We start from the raw sequence: 17152 nt of genomic DNA, 5'->3' as shown, positions 1-17152 counted from the left end.
CAACAGCCCTGTGGGGAAAACCGAGCTCCTACCCCCATTTTCCAGCTGAGATAACTGAGGCGTGGAGCCCCGCTGCCTCTCGTCACTGAGGCGGAGTGAGCAGGCTGGAGCCTCATCCCCCATTGCTCCCTGGGGTCTCCTCCCGGGATGCCCAGCCCGGGTAGCAGGAGGGGGAACTCCAGGGTGCGGGGGCGCTCTGGGGACACCAGGGGCGGAGGCGGTGTCCCGCACTGTCTCACCGCAGGGCCGACCTCGGCCCTTATCTGCTCCGGCAGCTTCCGCCCCCCCACCCCAGCCCCCGCCGCAGGCCCGGCCCCCGGCCCCGCCCCCCGAGGGCCCCTCCCCCGCGCCGCCCGCACCCATGGGAGCGCCCGGAGCTGCCCGGCTGCGGCCCAGTGGAGCGGATTGGAGGCCCAGCCCCCCAGGTGGGCAGCCGGAAGTGATAAATAACCGAGGTGGGAGGGCACCATTGCAGTGAGGCCCGAGTTGCCCCAGGATGCTCTCCCCCAACCCAATAGGAGCTCCCCAAACTAAGTTGTGTTCGCCAAAAATGGGAGGGGGTCTGAGAAGGAAGAGGAAAGGGGTCCCTTAAGGCGCCAGGGACAAGAGAAACAGTGGGGTCAGTTTAAACAGGGTTCTGAGAGGCACACGACCTCCCCCCACACTAGGAATGCTAAGTGGCCTCCCTGGCACAGGTGTGGGGGGGAAGAGAGAAGCGGAGACACCTTAGAGAAAGTGAAAAGCAAGCCACAACTGGAGATGTCTGCGGAGTGCAGCGGGGGACAGCCTCAAAAATACATCAGGAACTCTTGCAAATCAAGGAAGAAGAAAATCAAGCAATCCAATATAAAAAATAGATAACACACATGGAGCGCAGGCATGTTAGGGCAGAGGAAACAAATTTGTTCAAATACCATCTAAGGGAGGCTCAACCTCACTGCTGATGAGGGCGATGCAAATTGAGACCACAATGAGATGCTATTTACACCATCTGAAGGGCAGAAGGGAACTGTCCTTCAGCCAGAGCTGGCAAGGAGGGGAGCAGCAGACCCTCCTGCATGTGGCTAGTCAGGGTGCAGCTCCAAATAGCCCCCCAGGGAGAGCAATCTGGCCTTATCTCATGAAGTGGAGGTACAGAGGCTGTCACCCACACATCCCCCCAGGCAACAAATCAAGATAAGTTCTCTGGCATGTGCGCCAAGAGACAGGGACAAAAATATTCACAGCTGCATTGTCCCTAATAGCAAAAAAATCCTGAAATAACCGCAGGGCCCATTGATAAGAGAATGGATAAATAAATTACAGTAGACACATTCGCAGGGTAGAGATCATTCAGCAGTGCAAGTAGGTGACCCATGGGTTCACCAATATCATGAAGGAATCTTTGCACCATGGTATTGAGTGGAAAAAGTCAGTCCCAGGAGACGGATACAGGCGGCCCTCTGTATCCCTGGGTTCCACATCCATGGATTCAACCAACCTCAGATGGAAAATATTTTGGGGAAAAAATAGATGGTTGAGTCTGTACTAAACATGTACGACTTTTTTCTTGTCATTATTCCCGAAACAATACCGTGTAACAATGATTAACATAGCATTTACATTGTTTTCAGCAATCTAGAGATGATTTAAAGTATATGGGAGGATGTGGTAGGCTAAATATGCAGATATTTAATACCACACCGTTTTATATCAGGGACTGAGCATCTGTGGATTTTGGATTCTTAGGGGGTCTTGGAACCAACTCCCCTCAATCCCCGCCAGGATGCCAAAGGACAGCTGTCCTTACCCTTCTCATGAAGTTCAAAACCAAGCCAAGCCACATCTTTACAAATAACAATGTTCCTTCCCTCTTTCTAATACTTTTGTTATTAGGAGATGATATGATTACCCACATAAAAGAGTCTAGGCTGGGCATGGTAGCCCAAGCCTGTATTCCTAGCACTTTGGGAGGCCAGGAGTTCAAGACTAGCCTGGGCAACATGGCAAAACCCCATCTCTACAAAAAATGCCAAAAAAAAAAAAAAAAAATAGCCAAGCAAGTGCCTGTGGTCCCAGCTACTTGGGAGGCTGAAGTGGAGGGATCACTTGAGCCCAGAAGGCCGAGGTTGTGGTCAGCGGAGATTGTGCTATACTCCAGCATGGACAACGGAGCGAGACTCTGTCGCAAAAAACAAAAAAGAAAAAGAAAAAAATATATATATACATATATATCTCCACAAAAATATAAAATATCTAGAAGTAAACTTGGTAATAATTATGCAGAACCTACAGGAAAACAATTGTTAAAATCACTAAATAATGTAAAACCTTAAAACAGCTTTTTTTTGTTTGTTTGTTTGTTTGTTTTTTTGAGACGGAGTCTCGCTCTGTCGCCCAGGCTGGAGTGCAGTGGCCAGATCTCAGCTCACTGCAAGCTCCGCCTCCCGGGTTCCCGCCATTCTCCTGCCTCAGCCTCCCGAGTAGCTGGGACCACAGGCGCCGCCACCTCGCCCGGCTAATTTTTTGTGTTTTTAGTAGAGACGGGGTTTCGCCGTGTTAACCAGGATGGTCTCGATCTCCTGACCTTGTGATCCGCCCGTCTCGGCCTCCCAAAGTGCTGGGATTACAGGCTTGAGCCACCGCGCCCGGCCAGCTTTTTTTTTTTTTTTTAAGCCAACTCAAATGGAATATTGTCTAGGTATGCATATGTATGTCAGAAAAAGCTTTATCAAAAAAATAAAAGCAAGAGTCAGGCGTGATGGTGTGCGCCTGTGGTCCTAGCTTCTTGGGAGACTGGGGCGAGAGGATCATGTGAGCCCAGGAGCTTGAGACCAGCCTGGGCAACACAGAGAGACCCCATCTCTAATTTTAAAAAAAGAAAGAAAGAGGCCAGGCTTGGTAGCTCACACCTGTAATCCCAGCACTTTCGGAGGCTGAGACCGGCGGATCACTTGAGGTCAGGAGTTCAAGACCAGCCTTGCCAACATGGTGAAACCCTGTCTCTACTAAAAATACAAAAATTAGCCGGGCATGGTGGCGGGTGCCTGTAGTCCCAGCTACTCAGGAGGCTGAGGCAGGAGAATCGCTTGAACCTGGGAGGCGGAGGTTGCAGTGAGCCGAGATTGCGCCACTGCTCTCCAGCCTGGGTGACAGAGCTAGAATCTGAGAAAGGAAAGAAAAAGAGAAAAAGAAAAGAAAAGAAAAGAAGGAAGGAAAAGGAAAGAAAAAGAGCGATCATCACAAAATTCAGGTTTCCCTGAAGAAGGAGACAGGGAGATGGGATAGGGGACAGGTAAGGAAATATGTAAATCAACACAAAAATTAAACAGCCTTGCAGGGACCAAAAGGACAGTGCAGAACGCACAAGGATTTTACCCCAATTTGTGCACCTGAGACAAGAGAAGGGGAAGGGGAGACATGAAATTGATTTGGACAGGCTTTTATTAAGAGTAGAGGCAAAAGCTTGTTTTTTCTAGCAGCCCACACCTGGCAGGGAAAGAGGCCTGTGTATCCAGGGGACAAGGCTAAGGGCTCCAAAGACACACCGACACCCAGGGCCTTCAGGATGGACAGGTCAGGAAGGTTGCAGGGAGGAGAAGGCCTTATCAACAGGCTAGGTTTCAATCGACTGAGATGGCAAAAGGCGAAGGACATCCCAGGCCTGCCGAGGGTGGGGTGGGGGTGACAGAACTTGCCACAGTGGAGAGGCTGGACAGACAGTAGTGGGACTCAGCTGTTCATGGTGGAGCTGCTGGTGGCGGAGGAAGAGGGGAGAGGCCCTGTGAGGTCACTGGAGCATCGCCCAGCCAGGGCTTAGGATTCAGTGGAGAAAATACCCCAGGAACTCATGAGGAAGCTAAGGCCGCCTGGAAAGAACGACTTGAGAAAGGACTGGGGTCAGGGGTTTCAGAGGGGCAGGCCTCCTTTGGAGAAGCTGAGCCTGTGGCCCTGGGGGAGCTGCTGTGCCTCTTTCTAGCTGTGACCCTGGGTAATGTGCTCACCATCCTGAGCCCCAGATGCCTTTCAATAAGAGACTGCCACCTGCCTGCTAACCCCCACGGGAGGAAGCCCTGTGACAAGGAGAAGTCCGGATTTCTCACTAGAGATCACACTTTGGAAGCATCCATCCCCAGCCCGTCTCTAGCCCTCGACTGCCAGAGTGGAGGGAAGGATGTCAAAGCATTGGCCATTGCCAGGTCAGCCAGTCTTGCAGGGGCCAGAGACAGATTCTGGGCATTGAAGTGAAGTCAGAGAAATGGATCTGTGGCTTCCCGATCCCAGACACCTCTCAGCCACTTACAGCCACGCAGGACCCAGGCCCAGCCAGCTCTGCTGAAGTTTGTCTGTCCAGCACTTCAACCCAGGAAAATCCTATGGCCTCCAAACCAACTGATAAATGTGTCAGAAAACACTCATTTGTGGCCACGCGGGCATGGTGGCTCACGCCTGTAATCCCAGCACTTTGGGAAGTCGAGGCGGCAGATCACCTGAGGTCATTCGAAACCAGCCTGGCCAACATGGTGAAACCCCGTCTCTACCAAAAATACAAAAATTAGCCGGGCATGGTTGGTGGGTGCCGGTAATCGGGGGACTGAGGCATGAGAATCACGTTAACCTGGGAGGCGGAGGTTGCAGTGAGCCGAGATCGCACCATTGCACTCCAGCCGGCGCAACACAGCGAGACTCCATCCCAAAAACAAAAAAACAGGCCGGGCGCGGTGGCTCACGTCTGTAATCCCAGCACTTTGGGAGGCCAAGGCGGGTGGATCATGAGGTCAGGAGATCGAGACCATCCTGGCTAACACGGTGAAACCCTGTCTCTACTAAAAATACAAAAAATTAGCCAGGCGTGGTGGCGGGCGCCTGTAGTCCCAGCTACTTGGGAGGCTGAGGCAGGAGAATGGCATGAACCTGGGAGGCGGAGCTTGCAGTGAGCCAAGATCGCGCCCCTGCACTCCAGCCTGGGCGACAGAGCGAGACTCCGTCTCAAAAAAAAAAAAAAAAATTGTTATATTCACTTTTGAATTTTCTCTTCTGTTCCCTTTATCGTCTTTCTAAACAAAACAAAAGAATCTTATTGTCTTAATCACCAAGACACCAAGAGCTAGGCCAGAGAGAGACAGAGAGAGAGAGAAAGACAGAGAGGCTGGATGTGGTGGCTCACACCTGTAATCCCAGCACTTTGGGAGGCTGAGGTGGGTGGATCATTTGAGGTAAGGAGCTCAAGACCAGCCTGGCCAACATGGTGAAATCCCATCTCTACTACAAAAATTAGCCAGGGAGTAGTGTCCTGTGCCTATAGTTCCAGCTACTTGGGAGGCTGAAACCGGAGAATTACTTGAGCCTGGGAGGCGGAGGTTGCGGTGAGCCGAGATCATGCCACCGCACTCCAGTCTGGGTGACAGAGTGAGACCCTCTCTCAAAAAAAAAAAAAAAAAAAAAAAGAGAGAAAGGGAAAGATTTTATATGGTGAGATTTTCATATATCTGAGATGAGATTTGATATAGCTATGCAATTTTACACATTGCATACATGTGATCATACACATCTTTTATTTATTTTTTGAGACGGAGTTTTGTTCTTGTTGCCCAGGCTAGAGTGTAATGGCGTGATCTCGGCTCACTGCAACTTCTATCTCCCAGGTTCAAGCGATTCTCCTGCCTCAGCCTCCCAAGTAGCTGGGATTACATGGATGCGCCACCACGCCTGGCTAATTTCGTATTTTTAGTAGAGTGGGTTTCTCCATGTTGGCCAGGCTGGTCTTGAACTCCCGACATCAGGTGATCTGCCCGCCTTGGCCTCCCAAAGTGCTGGGATTACTGGCATGGGCCACCATGCCTGGCCACATATGGCCATATACATCTTTCAATGTGTTGTTTGCATTATGTTAAAGTGTTAACATTTTATACATTAGTTCTTCCCACCATAGAATCCATAATATCACTTTAATGTGTTATCTATGTTTTTTATGTATTCATTATACAAAGACTTACATATACTGATACCTTTAATCACATATACATATACAATGTTTCTTTTTGTCATTATTTTAAAATAGTCTCTTACAAAATAAAAATAGGGGATCATATTAAATATTTCTGCATCTCACTTTTCTCATACACCTGGAAACTGCTGCAGATCTAATTCAGCATTTTATTAATTTGTAAATTTTTTTTATTTCTTTATTTTTGAGACAGGGTCTCACTCTGTTACCCACACTGGAGTGCATTGACAAGATCAGGGCTCACCGCAGCCTTGACCTCCCGGGTTCAAGTAATCCTTCCACCTCAGCCTTCTGAGTAGCTGGGGCTGCAGGTGTGTACCACCACACCTGGCTAATTTTAAATTTTTTTGTAGAGACGGGTTCTCAGTTTGTTACCCAGGCTGGTCTGGAACTCCTGGGCTCAAAAGATCCTCCTTCCTAGGCCTCGCAAAGTGCTGGGATTACAGATGTGAGCCACTGGGCCTTAGGAATCCGATGGGAATTCCAGGCCAGGTGGGAGGAAAGGCTAGTGCATTGGCACCAAGTAACGTTTCTGGCTGGGTCTTGCCCATTCCCTTGTTGGGTGGCCAGGAGCCCTCAGCCACCAGAGGCAGGAATGCTGACTGTGTTATTGTGAAATCATTTGCATATTGTGAAGTGCTTTGCAAAAGATGGGAGTGCTTTGCATACAGGGAGGGGAGCATTTTAGAAGTCCTAGGGCAGGATCCCTGAGTAGCTTTCTTTGCCAAGAAACTAACCCAGGGATTCCATTTTGGAACTCAGGGAGGGAACAGAACATCCTGGCAGTTGTATGGGCCCGGTGGGATGAGATGGACGGAAAGCTTCAGAAGACAAGCTGGGCCACCAGGGAGAAGTTGGAGGTCTAAGGAAGGTCAACACTGCAACATGAGGTGGGACAGGCACCAGAGGCAGCCCTGAGAGCTGAGTGTGCTCTCAGAGCCCCAGCAGAGGGGAAAGTGACAGAGCAAATGGTTGGAGCTGCCACGGGAGGCTGATGAGGGTCAGAGACTTAGAGACCTGTACTCGGTCGCTATCTCTGCCCAAGAGAGTACTCACATGCCCCTTCCTGAATCTTCTCCTACAGTGGCTGATTTCCAGAGAATACAAAGTGGAAACGCCAAGCCAGACTCCCACTGCTGTTCAGGACCTAGAAGTGAGAAGTGGTATCACATACTCTGGCTTCAGGACACCCAGGCTTGAATCCTGACTCTGCCATCTGTGCCACTGTGTGACCCTGGGCTAACAGTACCCACCACAACGGGATAAGATTCAGTGAGATAATGCGAGTGTATAGCACATAGTAGGTGCTCAGTAAATTGCGGTTATAAGAACTGCCATCCAGTGTTTGCTGCCCTAGTCTAACCAAAGAGGTCAGGTCTAGCTTCCTCCAGGTGGGGGGAGCACAGAGTCCTCGCCTCCCAGGTTTGGAGTTCCATCAGCAGGGTCCAGCCACCATGCATTGGACCCCAAAGGGTTACAAGCCCTGGAGACAGTGGCCTGAGGTTCCCAGCGAAAAACCAAAGCATAAAAATAATTCGATGAGTAAGAATAAAATTCCCTCTTCTGAGGTTCCCGGGGCCAGGCCCCTCCCTGCGGCAGGCACTTCCCCTTTCCCTTGCTCATGGAGGAGCCAGGCCGGGCTGACTCAGAGCAGGAGCGCACAGCCGTCCTCCCAGCCCGACCTGGGCGGAGTGGTCTGGCAGCAGGGTGCGCCCCCGTGCGGCAGTGGGCAGACTGCGGCCCTGGACGGGAAGCGGCGGCCAGATCCGCAAGCCCCGCAGCTCGGCCGATCGCGGTCCCCGCAGAGCCGCCGCCTCCGTCCCTGCCCAGCCTGGCTGAGCGCGGTGCGTGTGGCGCTCCCACTTCCGACCGGCCCTCCCCTCCGACCCGCAGCCCGGCCCAAACGGAAGTGCGCCCTCTGTCCGGGTCCCCCACTGCCGCGAGACGGAAGCGCCCTTCCGCCGCCACTCCCCCCGGCCCCTCGGCACGCTGCGCCTCGGGTTCCGGACAGGCCCCTTGTGACGTGGCCGCGCGCCGGGGGCGGCCCCGGGCCGGGGGCCGGGCGGCCGGGCGGCCGGGCGGGGCAGAGCCTGGGCGGGGCGCGGCACCGCAGCTGGATGGCCGGGGCCGCCCGGAGCGCCGCCGCCGCAGCCGCACGGTGAGTGCCCGCCGGACCCTCGGGGCCCGCGTCCCGGGCGTGACGGACCCGGCCGATCCCTCGCCCCGTCTGACTGGTCCTCATCAGACCTGGGCCGGCTCCCAGGACCCAGGAGTCAGGCTTGCCCACCTCGGCCTCCTCTCCCTCATCGCTCCGCGCCCTGCGCCCCATCCCTCCCTCGCTGTCCCCTCAGCGTCCCACCCGCCTCTCTCTGGCTCTCTCACTCTCTCCTTTCCTCTCCCCTCGGACTCTCAGTGTATTCTCTCCCGCTAATCGGTGGTCCCCTCACCTCTGCGTGACCGCCTCGGCCTGGCCCAGTCTTGCCTGTGGTCCCCAGTGGAGCCCCGGTGGCTTCATCAGTATGCCTGATTAATTAAGGCCTGGAGGTCCTAGAGATGGGCATCTCTGCCACCACCCAGAGGCAGCTGCTTTCTTCCCCTCCCATCTCCATCAGAAGGTGAGGAAACTGAGGCAGGGACGTCACTAGCTCAAGGTCACAGCCAGCCTGAGGCAGGGCAGACCACATTTAAACCTCATGCCTGAGTTTCCAGATGGAACTTCTCGCTTGGTTGACTCACGTCCACATCCTGTGATCGGCCGGCTGGGCACATTCCTGTTGCAGGGAGCTCCAGGCCTTCCCTGGCACAGGCAAGGCTTCTGCGCCTTCTCATGCACATCCAGCTGCACTTTCAGGCTTACCTCGCCCTCACAGCTGAGGCAGGTGATATTGATCCCTGTCCTGCAGATGAGGGCACTGAGGTTCAGACGGGGAGGGGGCTTCAGAGATTTGCCCAGAGTCAGACAGCTCAGAGTGCAGTGTAGAGTTCACCGCGGGGGCTCTGCAGTCTGCTCTCTGCATGGGAGAGGCATCCCCTGGCTAAAGGCTCCTTCTTCATCAGCCCCACCTCCTGTCGCTGTCAGTGCCCCGGGGACATTGGTCTCATGTCCTAGGAAGAAGCGTGGATGGTCTTGCCCTGGCTCAGCTGCTCAGTTTCTCCACGTGTGTCTCTCTGAATCCACCCCATGCCCTTAGAAGGGGAGCCTCAGTCTCTGGGGTGTCGCGGGCGGCAGAGCCTCCCCTGGCAGCCAGAGATACCAGACTGGGCCGGGCCGCCGGTGGCTGAGGAGAGCCAGCCAGCGCCTCACCCTGTCATTAGGGAAAGTTTAGCCTCAGGCGGAGGTGCTGACACAGTCTGGAGCTGCTCAGAAGGAAAAAATACGCGGTGATCGGGAGTGGCGCGTGGAGACACAGGGCCCCATTGCTGTGCACCGAGCATTTGGATGCTCAGACGCTCTGGCAAGAACAGCAGGAGGGTGGATGCCAGGGTCCCTTGGAGGGAGGAGGGAGGCGCCACGTTTCCTAAGCAGGTGTGCGGCCAAGGCTGGCAGCTCATGTAGGTGGCCTTTGTGTTTTTCAGTACGTGGCATGCCTGGATGTCCCTGCCCTGGCTGTGGCATGGCGGGCCCAAGGCTCCTCTTCCTCACCGCCCTTGCCCTGGAGCTCTTGGGAAGGGCTGGGGGTTCCCAGCCGGCCCTCCGGAGCCGGGGGACTGCGACGGCCTGCCGCCTGGACAACAAGGAAAGCGAGTCCTGGGGGGCTCTGCTGAGCGGAGAGCGGCTGGACACCTGGATCTGCTCCCTCCTGGGTTCCCTCATGGTGGGGCTCAGTGGGGTCTTCCCGTTGCTCGTCATTCCCCTAGAGATGGGGACCATGCTGCGCTCAGAAGGTGGGTGGCTCTCCGATGGCGCCCAGGGCCGGCCAGCGTGTGGGAAGCACGCTGCTGCTCTTCTTAGGAGACCCCGGGGTCACAGAGTGTCTGAGATGGAGGGAGAGGATTGAATAGAACTTCTCCCCTTGGTACTCTCAGGAGTCATCTAGCCAGGGGTGGCTGGTTCTGGCTTCCCCAGGAAGCTATGAGCACCTGGTAGCAGGGCCTGCCCCTGGGGAGGGGTCCAGGAGATGGGGATGTAGGCACGGGTGGGAGCTTTGCCCTGACTACCCTTTTGTACCAGGAGCATGTACTGCCCGTTCATAAATAACATGTAACAAAACACGCAGGAGAGCTCTAGGGAGCTGCTAAGAATGCATGTGCCTATCCCCCACCCAAGAGGGGTGGACCAGGGCCCTGGGAATCTGTTAGAAACAAGCATCCCAGAGGCTGGTGCTGCCTGCTGGATGCTCAGGAATCATTCACTTACCAGATATTTACCCAGCAGCTCTGTGTCAGGCACTGAGCTGAGGGCGGCTGTGACCCTGTTCGGGCGACAGTCAGGCCTGTGCTCACCCTTCAGAGCAGCCCTGCGAGGTCAGTGCAGGGAGCACTTGGATTATTAGTTCCATTTTACAAGTGGGGATGCACAGGCACAGAGAGGTTCTTTGACCAGCCCAAGGTCACCCAGCCAGGAAATAGCAGTTTCCCCTGGGATCCCACCCCAAACTCAGCTGCCTCTGTCCTCTAGGCCTCAGTTTCTCTATCAAGCCAAAGGGTTGGACATGGCTTTCAGGCAGGCGACTTCCAACTCTGGATGCTGCAAGTCCCCAAATCTCTGCCACTTTTCTGAGTGACGGCAGCTGAGAAAAATTCCCACTTATTGAGCACTTGCTATACATATTGTCATTTAATTCCCATAAGAGCCCATAAAAGGCACACGACTGTAATCCCAGCAGTTTGGGAGGCTGAGGTGGGCAGATCACCTGAGGTCAGGAGTTTGAGACCAGCCTGGCCAACATGGTGAAACACCATCTCTACCAAAAATATAAAAATTAGCCGGATGTGGTGGCACGCACCTGTAATCCCAGCTACTTAGGAGGCTGAGGCAGGAGAATCGCTTGAACAGAGGTTGCAGTGAGCCAAGATCACGCCACTGTACTCCAGCCTGAGCAACAGAGTAAGACTCTGTCTCAAAAGATAAAATAATAATTCCCATAAGACCCAATTTACAGATGGAGAAACTGAGTCTCCAAAGTCATCTGCCAAGGTCACCAGCTAGTGGGTTGGGAGCTGGTACCTGTCAGCTCTTCACCATGATGTGGTGGTGGCCCTATGGGCATTTGGCAGGGTGTGGTGTTTCTGCTGTGAGGTGGGGGGCCCAGGAAGAGCAGCCACCCATCTCCAGCCTTCTGCAGGCCCAGGAAGAGCCCAGTGAGTGGAGTGGGACGGAGGTCAGGCCAGGAGCTCCAGCGGGTCGGCCCCCAGATCCCACATCTCTCCCTTGTAGCTGGGGCCTGGCGCCTGAAGCAGCTGCTCAGCTTCGCCCTGGGGGGACTCTTGGGCAATGTGTTTCTGCACCTGCTGCCCGAAGCCTGGGCCTACACGTGCAGCGCCGGCCCTGGTGAGTGAGGCCACAGGCCAGGGGCAAGACGGTGCCAGGAGTGGGGGCCTGGTGCCCACGCCCAGGGATGGCCAGGATGACCAGGAGAGGGATTCTGGGTATCTGGCAGGAGCTTGCCTGGGACGGAGGGAGAGAGGGTCATCATCCTGGTCTCAGGGCCCTGGCCTTAGTGGGAGTTCTAGGCCCCAGCTGCCCGACCCACCCTTGTCACTGCCCTGGTGCCCTGGATGAGATCCCATTCCAAATGGCCCCCTCCTATGGCCCTGGCTTGGCCTGGCCTTGCCGCCCCCTGCAGGTGGTGAGGGGCAGAGCCTGCAGCAGCAGCAGCAGCTGGGGCTATGGGTCATTGCTGGCATCCTGACCTTCCTGGCGTTGGAGAAGATGTTCCTGGACAGCAAGGCGGAGAGGACCAGCCAGGTGGGCCCCACACCCAAGGCCTGGATATATCAGCCTCTGTTCTGTGGTGGTGCCTGGGGCCTGGAGGCCCAGGTTCTGAGTTGAGCCCTGAAAAGAGGGGTCTCCTGGCCCTCCCCTGGGAGCTGCGGGAGGCTGGGCCACCTTCCTTGGGAGTGACAGCATTAGCCCCTGATGTAGCTTGTTCTGGTAGCCTGATGCTGACAGCAGTTGGGGAAGGTTTGTTGAGTTTGGGGGCACCCAGCTGATAGAGTAGCAGAGAATTCTAGCTAGAAAAAAGAGGGGCTCCTGTCTTTGTTTTTTTTTTTTTTTTTTTTTTTTTTGAGACGGAGTCTCGCTCTGTCACCCAGGCTGAAGTCCAGTGGTGCAATCTCGGCTCACTGCAACCTCCGCCTTCCAGGTTCAAGCGATTCTCCTGCCTCAGCCTCCCGAGGAGCTGGGACTACAGGCTCGCGCCGCCATGCCCAGCTAACTTTTGTATTTTTAGTAGAGACAGGGTTTCACCATGTTTTCCAGGATGGCTCGATCTCCTGACCTCGTGATCCACCCACCTCAGCCTCCCAAATATTATTATTTTTTTTTTTTTGAGACAGAGTCTTGCTCCGTCACCCAGGCTGGAGTGCAGTGGCATGATCTCGGCTCACTGCAACTTTCACCTCCCAGGTTCAAGTGATTCTTCTGCCTCAGCCTACCGAGTAGCTTGGACTACAGGCGCGCACCACCACGCCCGGCTAATTTTTGTATTTTTAGTAGAGGTGGGGTTTCACCATGTTGGCCAGGCTGGTCTCAAACTCCTGACCTCAGGTGGTCCATCTGCCTTCGGCTCTCAAAAGTGCTGGATTACAGGCATGAGCCACTGCGCCCGGCCCCGTCTCTCTTTTTCCATCTCTCTCTCCCCTTCTGTCTGCCCTGGCTGAGTGGGGGGCATCTAATGTCACCTCTCCCTCCTTCTCCTGGCCCTAGGCCCCCAACAAAGACCCCACTGCTGCTGCCGCTGCGCTCAATGGAGGCCACTGTCTGGCCCAGCCGGCCGCAGAGCCCGGCCTCGGTGCCGTGGTCCGGAGCATCAAAGTGAGTGGCCTGCTCAGGGCCCCTGCAGCCGTACAGCCCTGAGTGGCCAGTCCCACTCAGCCCTGCCTCCTGCCTTCCCTCCTTCCCAGGTCAGCGGCTACCTCAACCTGCTGGCCAACACCATCGACAACTTCACCCATGGGCTGGCTGTGGCTGCCAGCTTCCTTGTGAGCAAGAAGGTGAGGGGCTCGGGGCTGGTAGGGCTCTGGCGATTCTGGTGGCAGCCATGTGGACTCCGCCTGTGTCTGGAGTCTCTGCTTCTTGCCCCTCCATTGCCAGCACCCTCATCTAAGACCCTCATCCCCATCCTCCCTGCTGCTGTCCTGGCCGCTACCGTTCTGATCCTGAGCCGCTGGTCTGTTCCTGTTCCTAGCACTCCTTGTTGGGTGCCTCTATCAAGCTGCTAGGCGTGGACCCTGCCTGCTCCTAGATGCTTCTTCCTCCACCTCCTCCCTCTGGCCTCTGGCCCAGGGGCGGCCTACTCTGCAGCTGGCCGAGCTCCTTCCCACCTCACACTGTTCCCCCTGCCTGGAATGTTCTCCCGCCCACGCTTTGAGCGGCTGACGACTCATCCTTGGGGCCTCGACTTACATGGACTCCTCCACCAGGCCTTTGCTGACCTCCTCATCTAAATTTGGTCCCTGGGCCTGCTCCCCCGGGCACCCTGTCCATCCTTTCCTTCCCAGCGCCTGTGAGTGTGTGAGTCCTGTCTCTCCCCTCTAGACCGCTAGCTTCGTGAAGGCAGGTTCCTTGTCCCCTTTAGTCACTGCTGTATTTCCAGTGGCCAACACAGTGCCCACCCAGGGCCAGCTCAGAGCAGAGTAAACCTCTGTGGAATGAGTGGGCAAGTGGGGTGCCCAGGCCTCAGCACAGACCCTGCAGCCACGGCTCCCCTCCCTGCAGATCGGGCTCCTGACAACCATGGCCATCCTCCTGCACGAGATCCCCCATGAGGTGAGCGCTTGTAGGGCGGCCCCCAGAGGCCCAGGCCCCCACAGTACCCATGGTCAGCATGAGTGTGGAGCTCAGGAGGGCTTGGGGGTGGGCCTTCCCAGTGTGGCACTCTGGGGCTGGGCTGTGAGGGCCGGAGCTCCTCACCCCAGCAGCCTGCAGCTGCCATCTCTGCCATACTCAGGATGAGAGTCCCAGGGGCAGGGTGGGGAAGGGCTCAGTGTGTGTATCGTACCTGAGCACTCAGGGTATCAGGCCCTGCTGGGGCGCAGGGTGAACCTCCGGACCTCCCTTCAGGTGGGCGACTTTGCCATCCTGCTCCGGGCTGGCTTTGACCGATGGAGCGCAGCCAAGCTGCAACTCTCGACAGCGCTGGGGGGCCTGCTGGGCGCCGGCTTTGCCATCTGTACCCAGTCCCCCAAGGGAGTAGGTACGGGCGTGGTGGGTGGTGGTGGCGGGTGGCATCGGTAGAGGGGCACCAGCCAAAGGATTTGGCTGCCTCACCACTGGTCCCCAGGCCCGGGAGGCAGGGAGCATACACAGTGCCCTGGGTGCCCAGTCGGGTGTTCTCCCGCTGCAGAGGAGACGGCAGCCTGGGTCCTGCCCTTCACCTCTGGAGGCTTTCTCTACATCGCCTTGGTGAACGTGCTCCCTGACCTCTTGGAAGAAGAGGACCCGTGGTGAGTGACCTGTTGGCGGAAGAGGACTGCCACTCACAGGGCCCTTAAGAGGCTCAGGAGGGAGGGGCTCCTGGCCGCTGCCTGCTCCTCCCTGCCCATGCCTCCACCGTGAGCCCCGTTCCCTCCCCACAGGCGCTCCCTGCAGCAGCTGCTTCTGCTCTGTGCGGGCATTGTGGTGATGGTGCTGTTCTCGATCTTCGTGGATTAACCTTCCCTGATGCCCTGACGCCCCTGCCCCCTGCAGCAATAAGATGCTCGGATTCACTCTGTGACTGCCTATGTGAGAGGCAGAGAGGGCGAGTGCCTGCGAGAGAGAATGAGCCTCCCACCAGACAGGAGGGAGATGTGCGTGGATGTGTGTGATGTGCACATGTGGCCAGAGGCGTGTGTGCGAGACCGACACTGTGATCCCTGTGCTGGGTCCGGGGCCCAGTGTAACGCCTGTCCCCAGCCATGCTGTGGTTACCTCTCCTTGCTACCCTGTCATCTTGCACCTCCCGGAGTGAGCAGCGAGGAACAGCAGCACTGGTCCCAAGCAGAGGCCTTGCCCTGCTGGGACCCCGGGAGTGAGAGCAGCCCAAGGATCCCAGGGTGCAGGGAACTCCGGAGCTGCCCACCTCCTGCTGCCCCCTCTGTACACGCAGCCAGTCCCCAGGTGGCCTAGGGGCTAAGGCTGGGGCGGCTTTTCTCCCTTTTCCTGGCCCTTCCTTTCCCACCTGTAAACCAAAGAAAGGAGAGGCAGGTGCTCGTGTACCCCAGCCCCACTCAGCACTGACAGCCCTCAGCTTCTAGCAGTGAGCTGGGAGGCGCTTCCTAAGACCCTTTCCTCAGGGCTGCCCGCCCTGGGAGCTCATTCCTGGTCAACACACCCTGGCAGCACCAGCAGCTCATGTCACCTCCAGCTGCCAAACAGCAGCCTGCTGGGCAGGGAGCAGCCGCAGGCCAGAGAGGCCTCCTGGTCCAGCTCAGGGACGCTCCTGCCAGCACAGGGGCCAGGGACTCCTGGAGCAGGCAGAGCGAGCCCAGGCTGCTCTCCCCAGCTCAGGCCCCTTTCCTTCCCCACTGGGGTTGGGGTAGGTGGGGGCGGTGAGGGCTCCGAGTTGTCAGCGCTCAGGAATGTGCTCCGGGAGAGTGCTGAAGCCATAATCCCCAAGCATTTCCCTTGGCTGACGCCCAGGTACTCAGCTGGCCCACTCCACAGCCAGGCCTGGCCCTGCCCTTGACCATGGGTGTTTTCAGAAGTGGCCATCGAGAGGTCTGGGTGGTTTTATAGCAACTTTGCTGTGATTCCGTTTGTATCTGTAAATATTTGTTCTATAGATGATACAAATAAATATTATCCACACACTGGCTGCCTTGGTTCTGCACGGCCTTCCATGGCCACGCAGGGCCTTCCTCACTGCCACTGCCAGTCGCCTGTCTCTGAACTGTCACCCCTGCAGTGCGTCTCTGAACATTCCATGTCTTCCTGGCTTCTTATTCCAATAATGACGGAGCACCTATACCAGCCTGGCCCTGTGCCATTTTAGTCCCTCACCACCAACTCCAGGACGCTGTCCTTCTTTCTTTTTAGTCTCACTTTGTCACCCAGGCTGGAGTGCAGTGGCGCGGTCTCGGCTTACTGCAACCTCCACCTCCTGGGTTCAAACAATGACTCCTGCCTCAGCCTACCTAGTAGCTGGGATTACAGGCACCTGCCACCACGCCTGGCTATTTTTTTTTATATATTTTTAGTAGAGATGGGGTTTCACTATATTGGCCAGGCTGGTCTTGAACTCCTGATCTTGTGATCTGCCTGCCTCAGCCTCCCAAAGTGCTGGGCTTACAGGTGTGAGCCACCACACCCAGTTAGGGTGCTGTCCTTATTTTATAGAACTGCAAACCACAGCATTTTCCCTACCTGCCCCCCATTTCCCCTCACTGAAAATGTAACCAGGGAAGGAAGCTCCAGCCACAAAGTCATCTCCAGGTTTGGCCTCAAATTAATTAAGCTCTCATTCGCTTAAAAAAGAGAGAGAGGCCGGGTATGGTGGCTCATGCCTGTAATCCCAGAACTTTGGGAAGCCAAAGATCAGAAGGTCAGGAGTTCGAGACCAGCCGGGCCAATATGGTGAAACCCCCGTCTCTACTGAAATACAAAAATTAGCCAGGTGCAGTGGCAGGTGCCTGTAATCCCAACTACTCAGGAAGCTGAGGCAGGAGAATTGTTTGAACCTGGGAGGCAGAGGCTGCAGTGAGCTGAGATCGCGCCACTGCACTCCAGCCTGGGTGACAGAGCGAGACCCCGTCTCAAAAATAAGTAAGCAAAAGAAGAAAAGATGATATGGGACCCTTATTCAAAACCACACCCCCTCTCTTCTGAAGGTGTGGAGTGTAAGAACACCAGGCACAGGGCGCCGCTTCCCCAGTCCCGTCAAGAGAATGTGGGTGGGGGTGCCCAGTCCACCTCTTCCCTCCCAGGCCAGCCAGGACCACTGTCAATAGTACACTGGCTGGGATCTGCAGTCTGGGCGGTGTCCTGGAGCGTGGGAGAGGTGGACATGAAACCCCAGTGACGTC

At 56.0% G+C, this 17152-nt stretch overlaps 1 protein-coding gene across 41 annotated transcripts in view; it reads left to right on the top strand.

Moving 5' to 3' along the window:
* The window catches only part of SLC39A13 (solute carrier family 39 member 13), a 61254-nt gene extending 45314 nt beyond the window's left edge, over window positions 1-15940 (top strand). Inside the window, exons 3-14 of one of the 41 annotated variants that reach the window (XM_077960863.1) lie at window positions 7071-7258; window positions 8400-8601; window positions 8696-8792; window positions 9563-9871; window positions 11364-11477; window positions 11773-11894; window positions 12855-12962; window positions 13052-13141; window positions 13866-13916; window positions 14211-14339; window positions 14494-14593; window positions 14726-15940. In XM_077960863.1, coding sequence (XP_077816989.1) covers window positions 9571-9871; window positions 11364-11477; window positions 11773-11894; window positions 12855-12962; window positions 13052-13141; window positions 13866-13916; window positions 14211-14339; window positions 14494-14556 — 978 coding nt within the window. In that variant the 5' untranslated portion in view covers window positions 7071-7258; window positions 8400-8601; window positions 8696-8792; window positions 9563-9570 and the 3' untranslated portion in view covers window positions 14557-14593; window positions 14726-15940. 41 annotated transcript variants of the gene reach the window in all.
* Window positions 15941-17152: the final 1212 nt, after the last annotated feature.

The sequence above is a fragment of the Macaca mulatta genome, chromosome 14 (genome assembly GCF_049350105.2).
Source record: "Macaca mulatta isolate MMU2019108-1 chromosome 14, T2T-MMU8v2.0, whole genome shotgun sequence".
Classification (NCBI taxonomy): domain Eukaryota; kingdom Metazoa; phylum Chordata; class Mammalia; order Primates; family Cercopithecidae; genus Macaca; species Macaca mulatta.
Note: the sequence above shows the minus strand (reverse complement) of the source record. Positions and strands in the feature narration are given on the sequence as shown.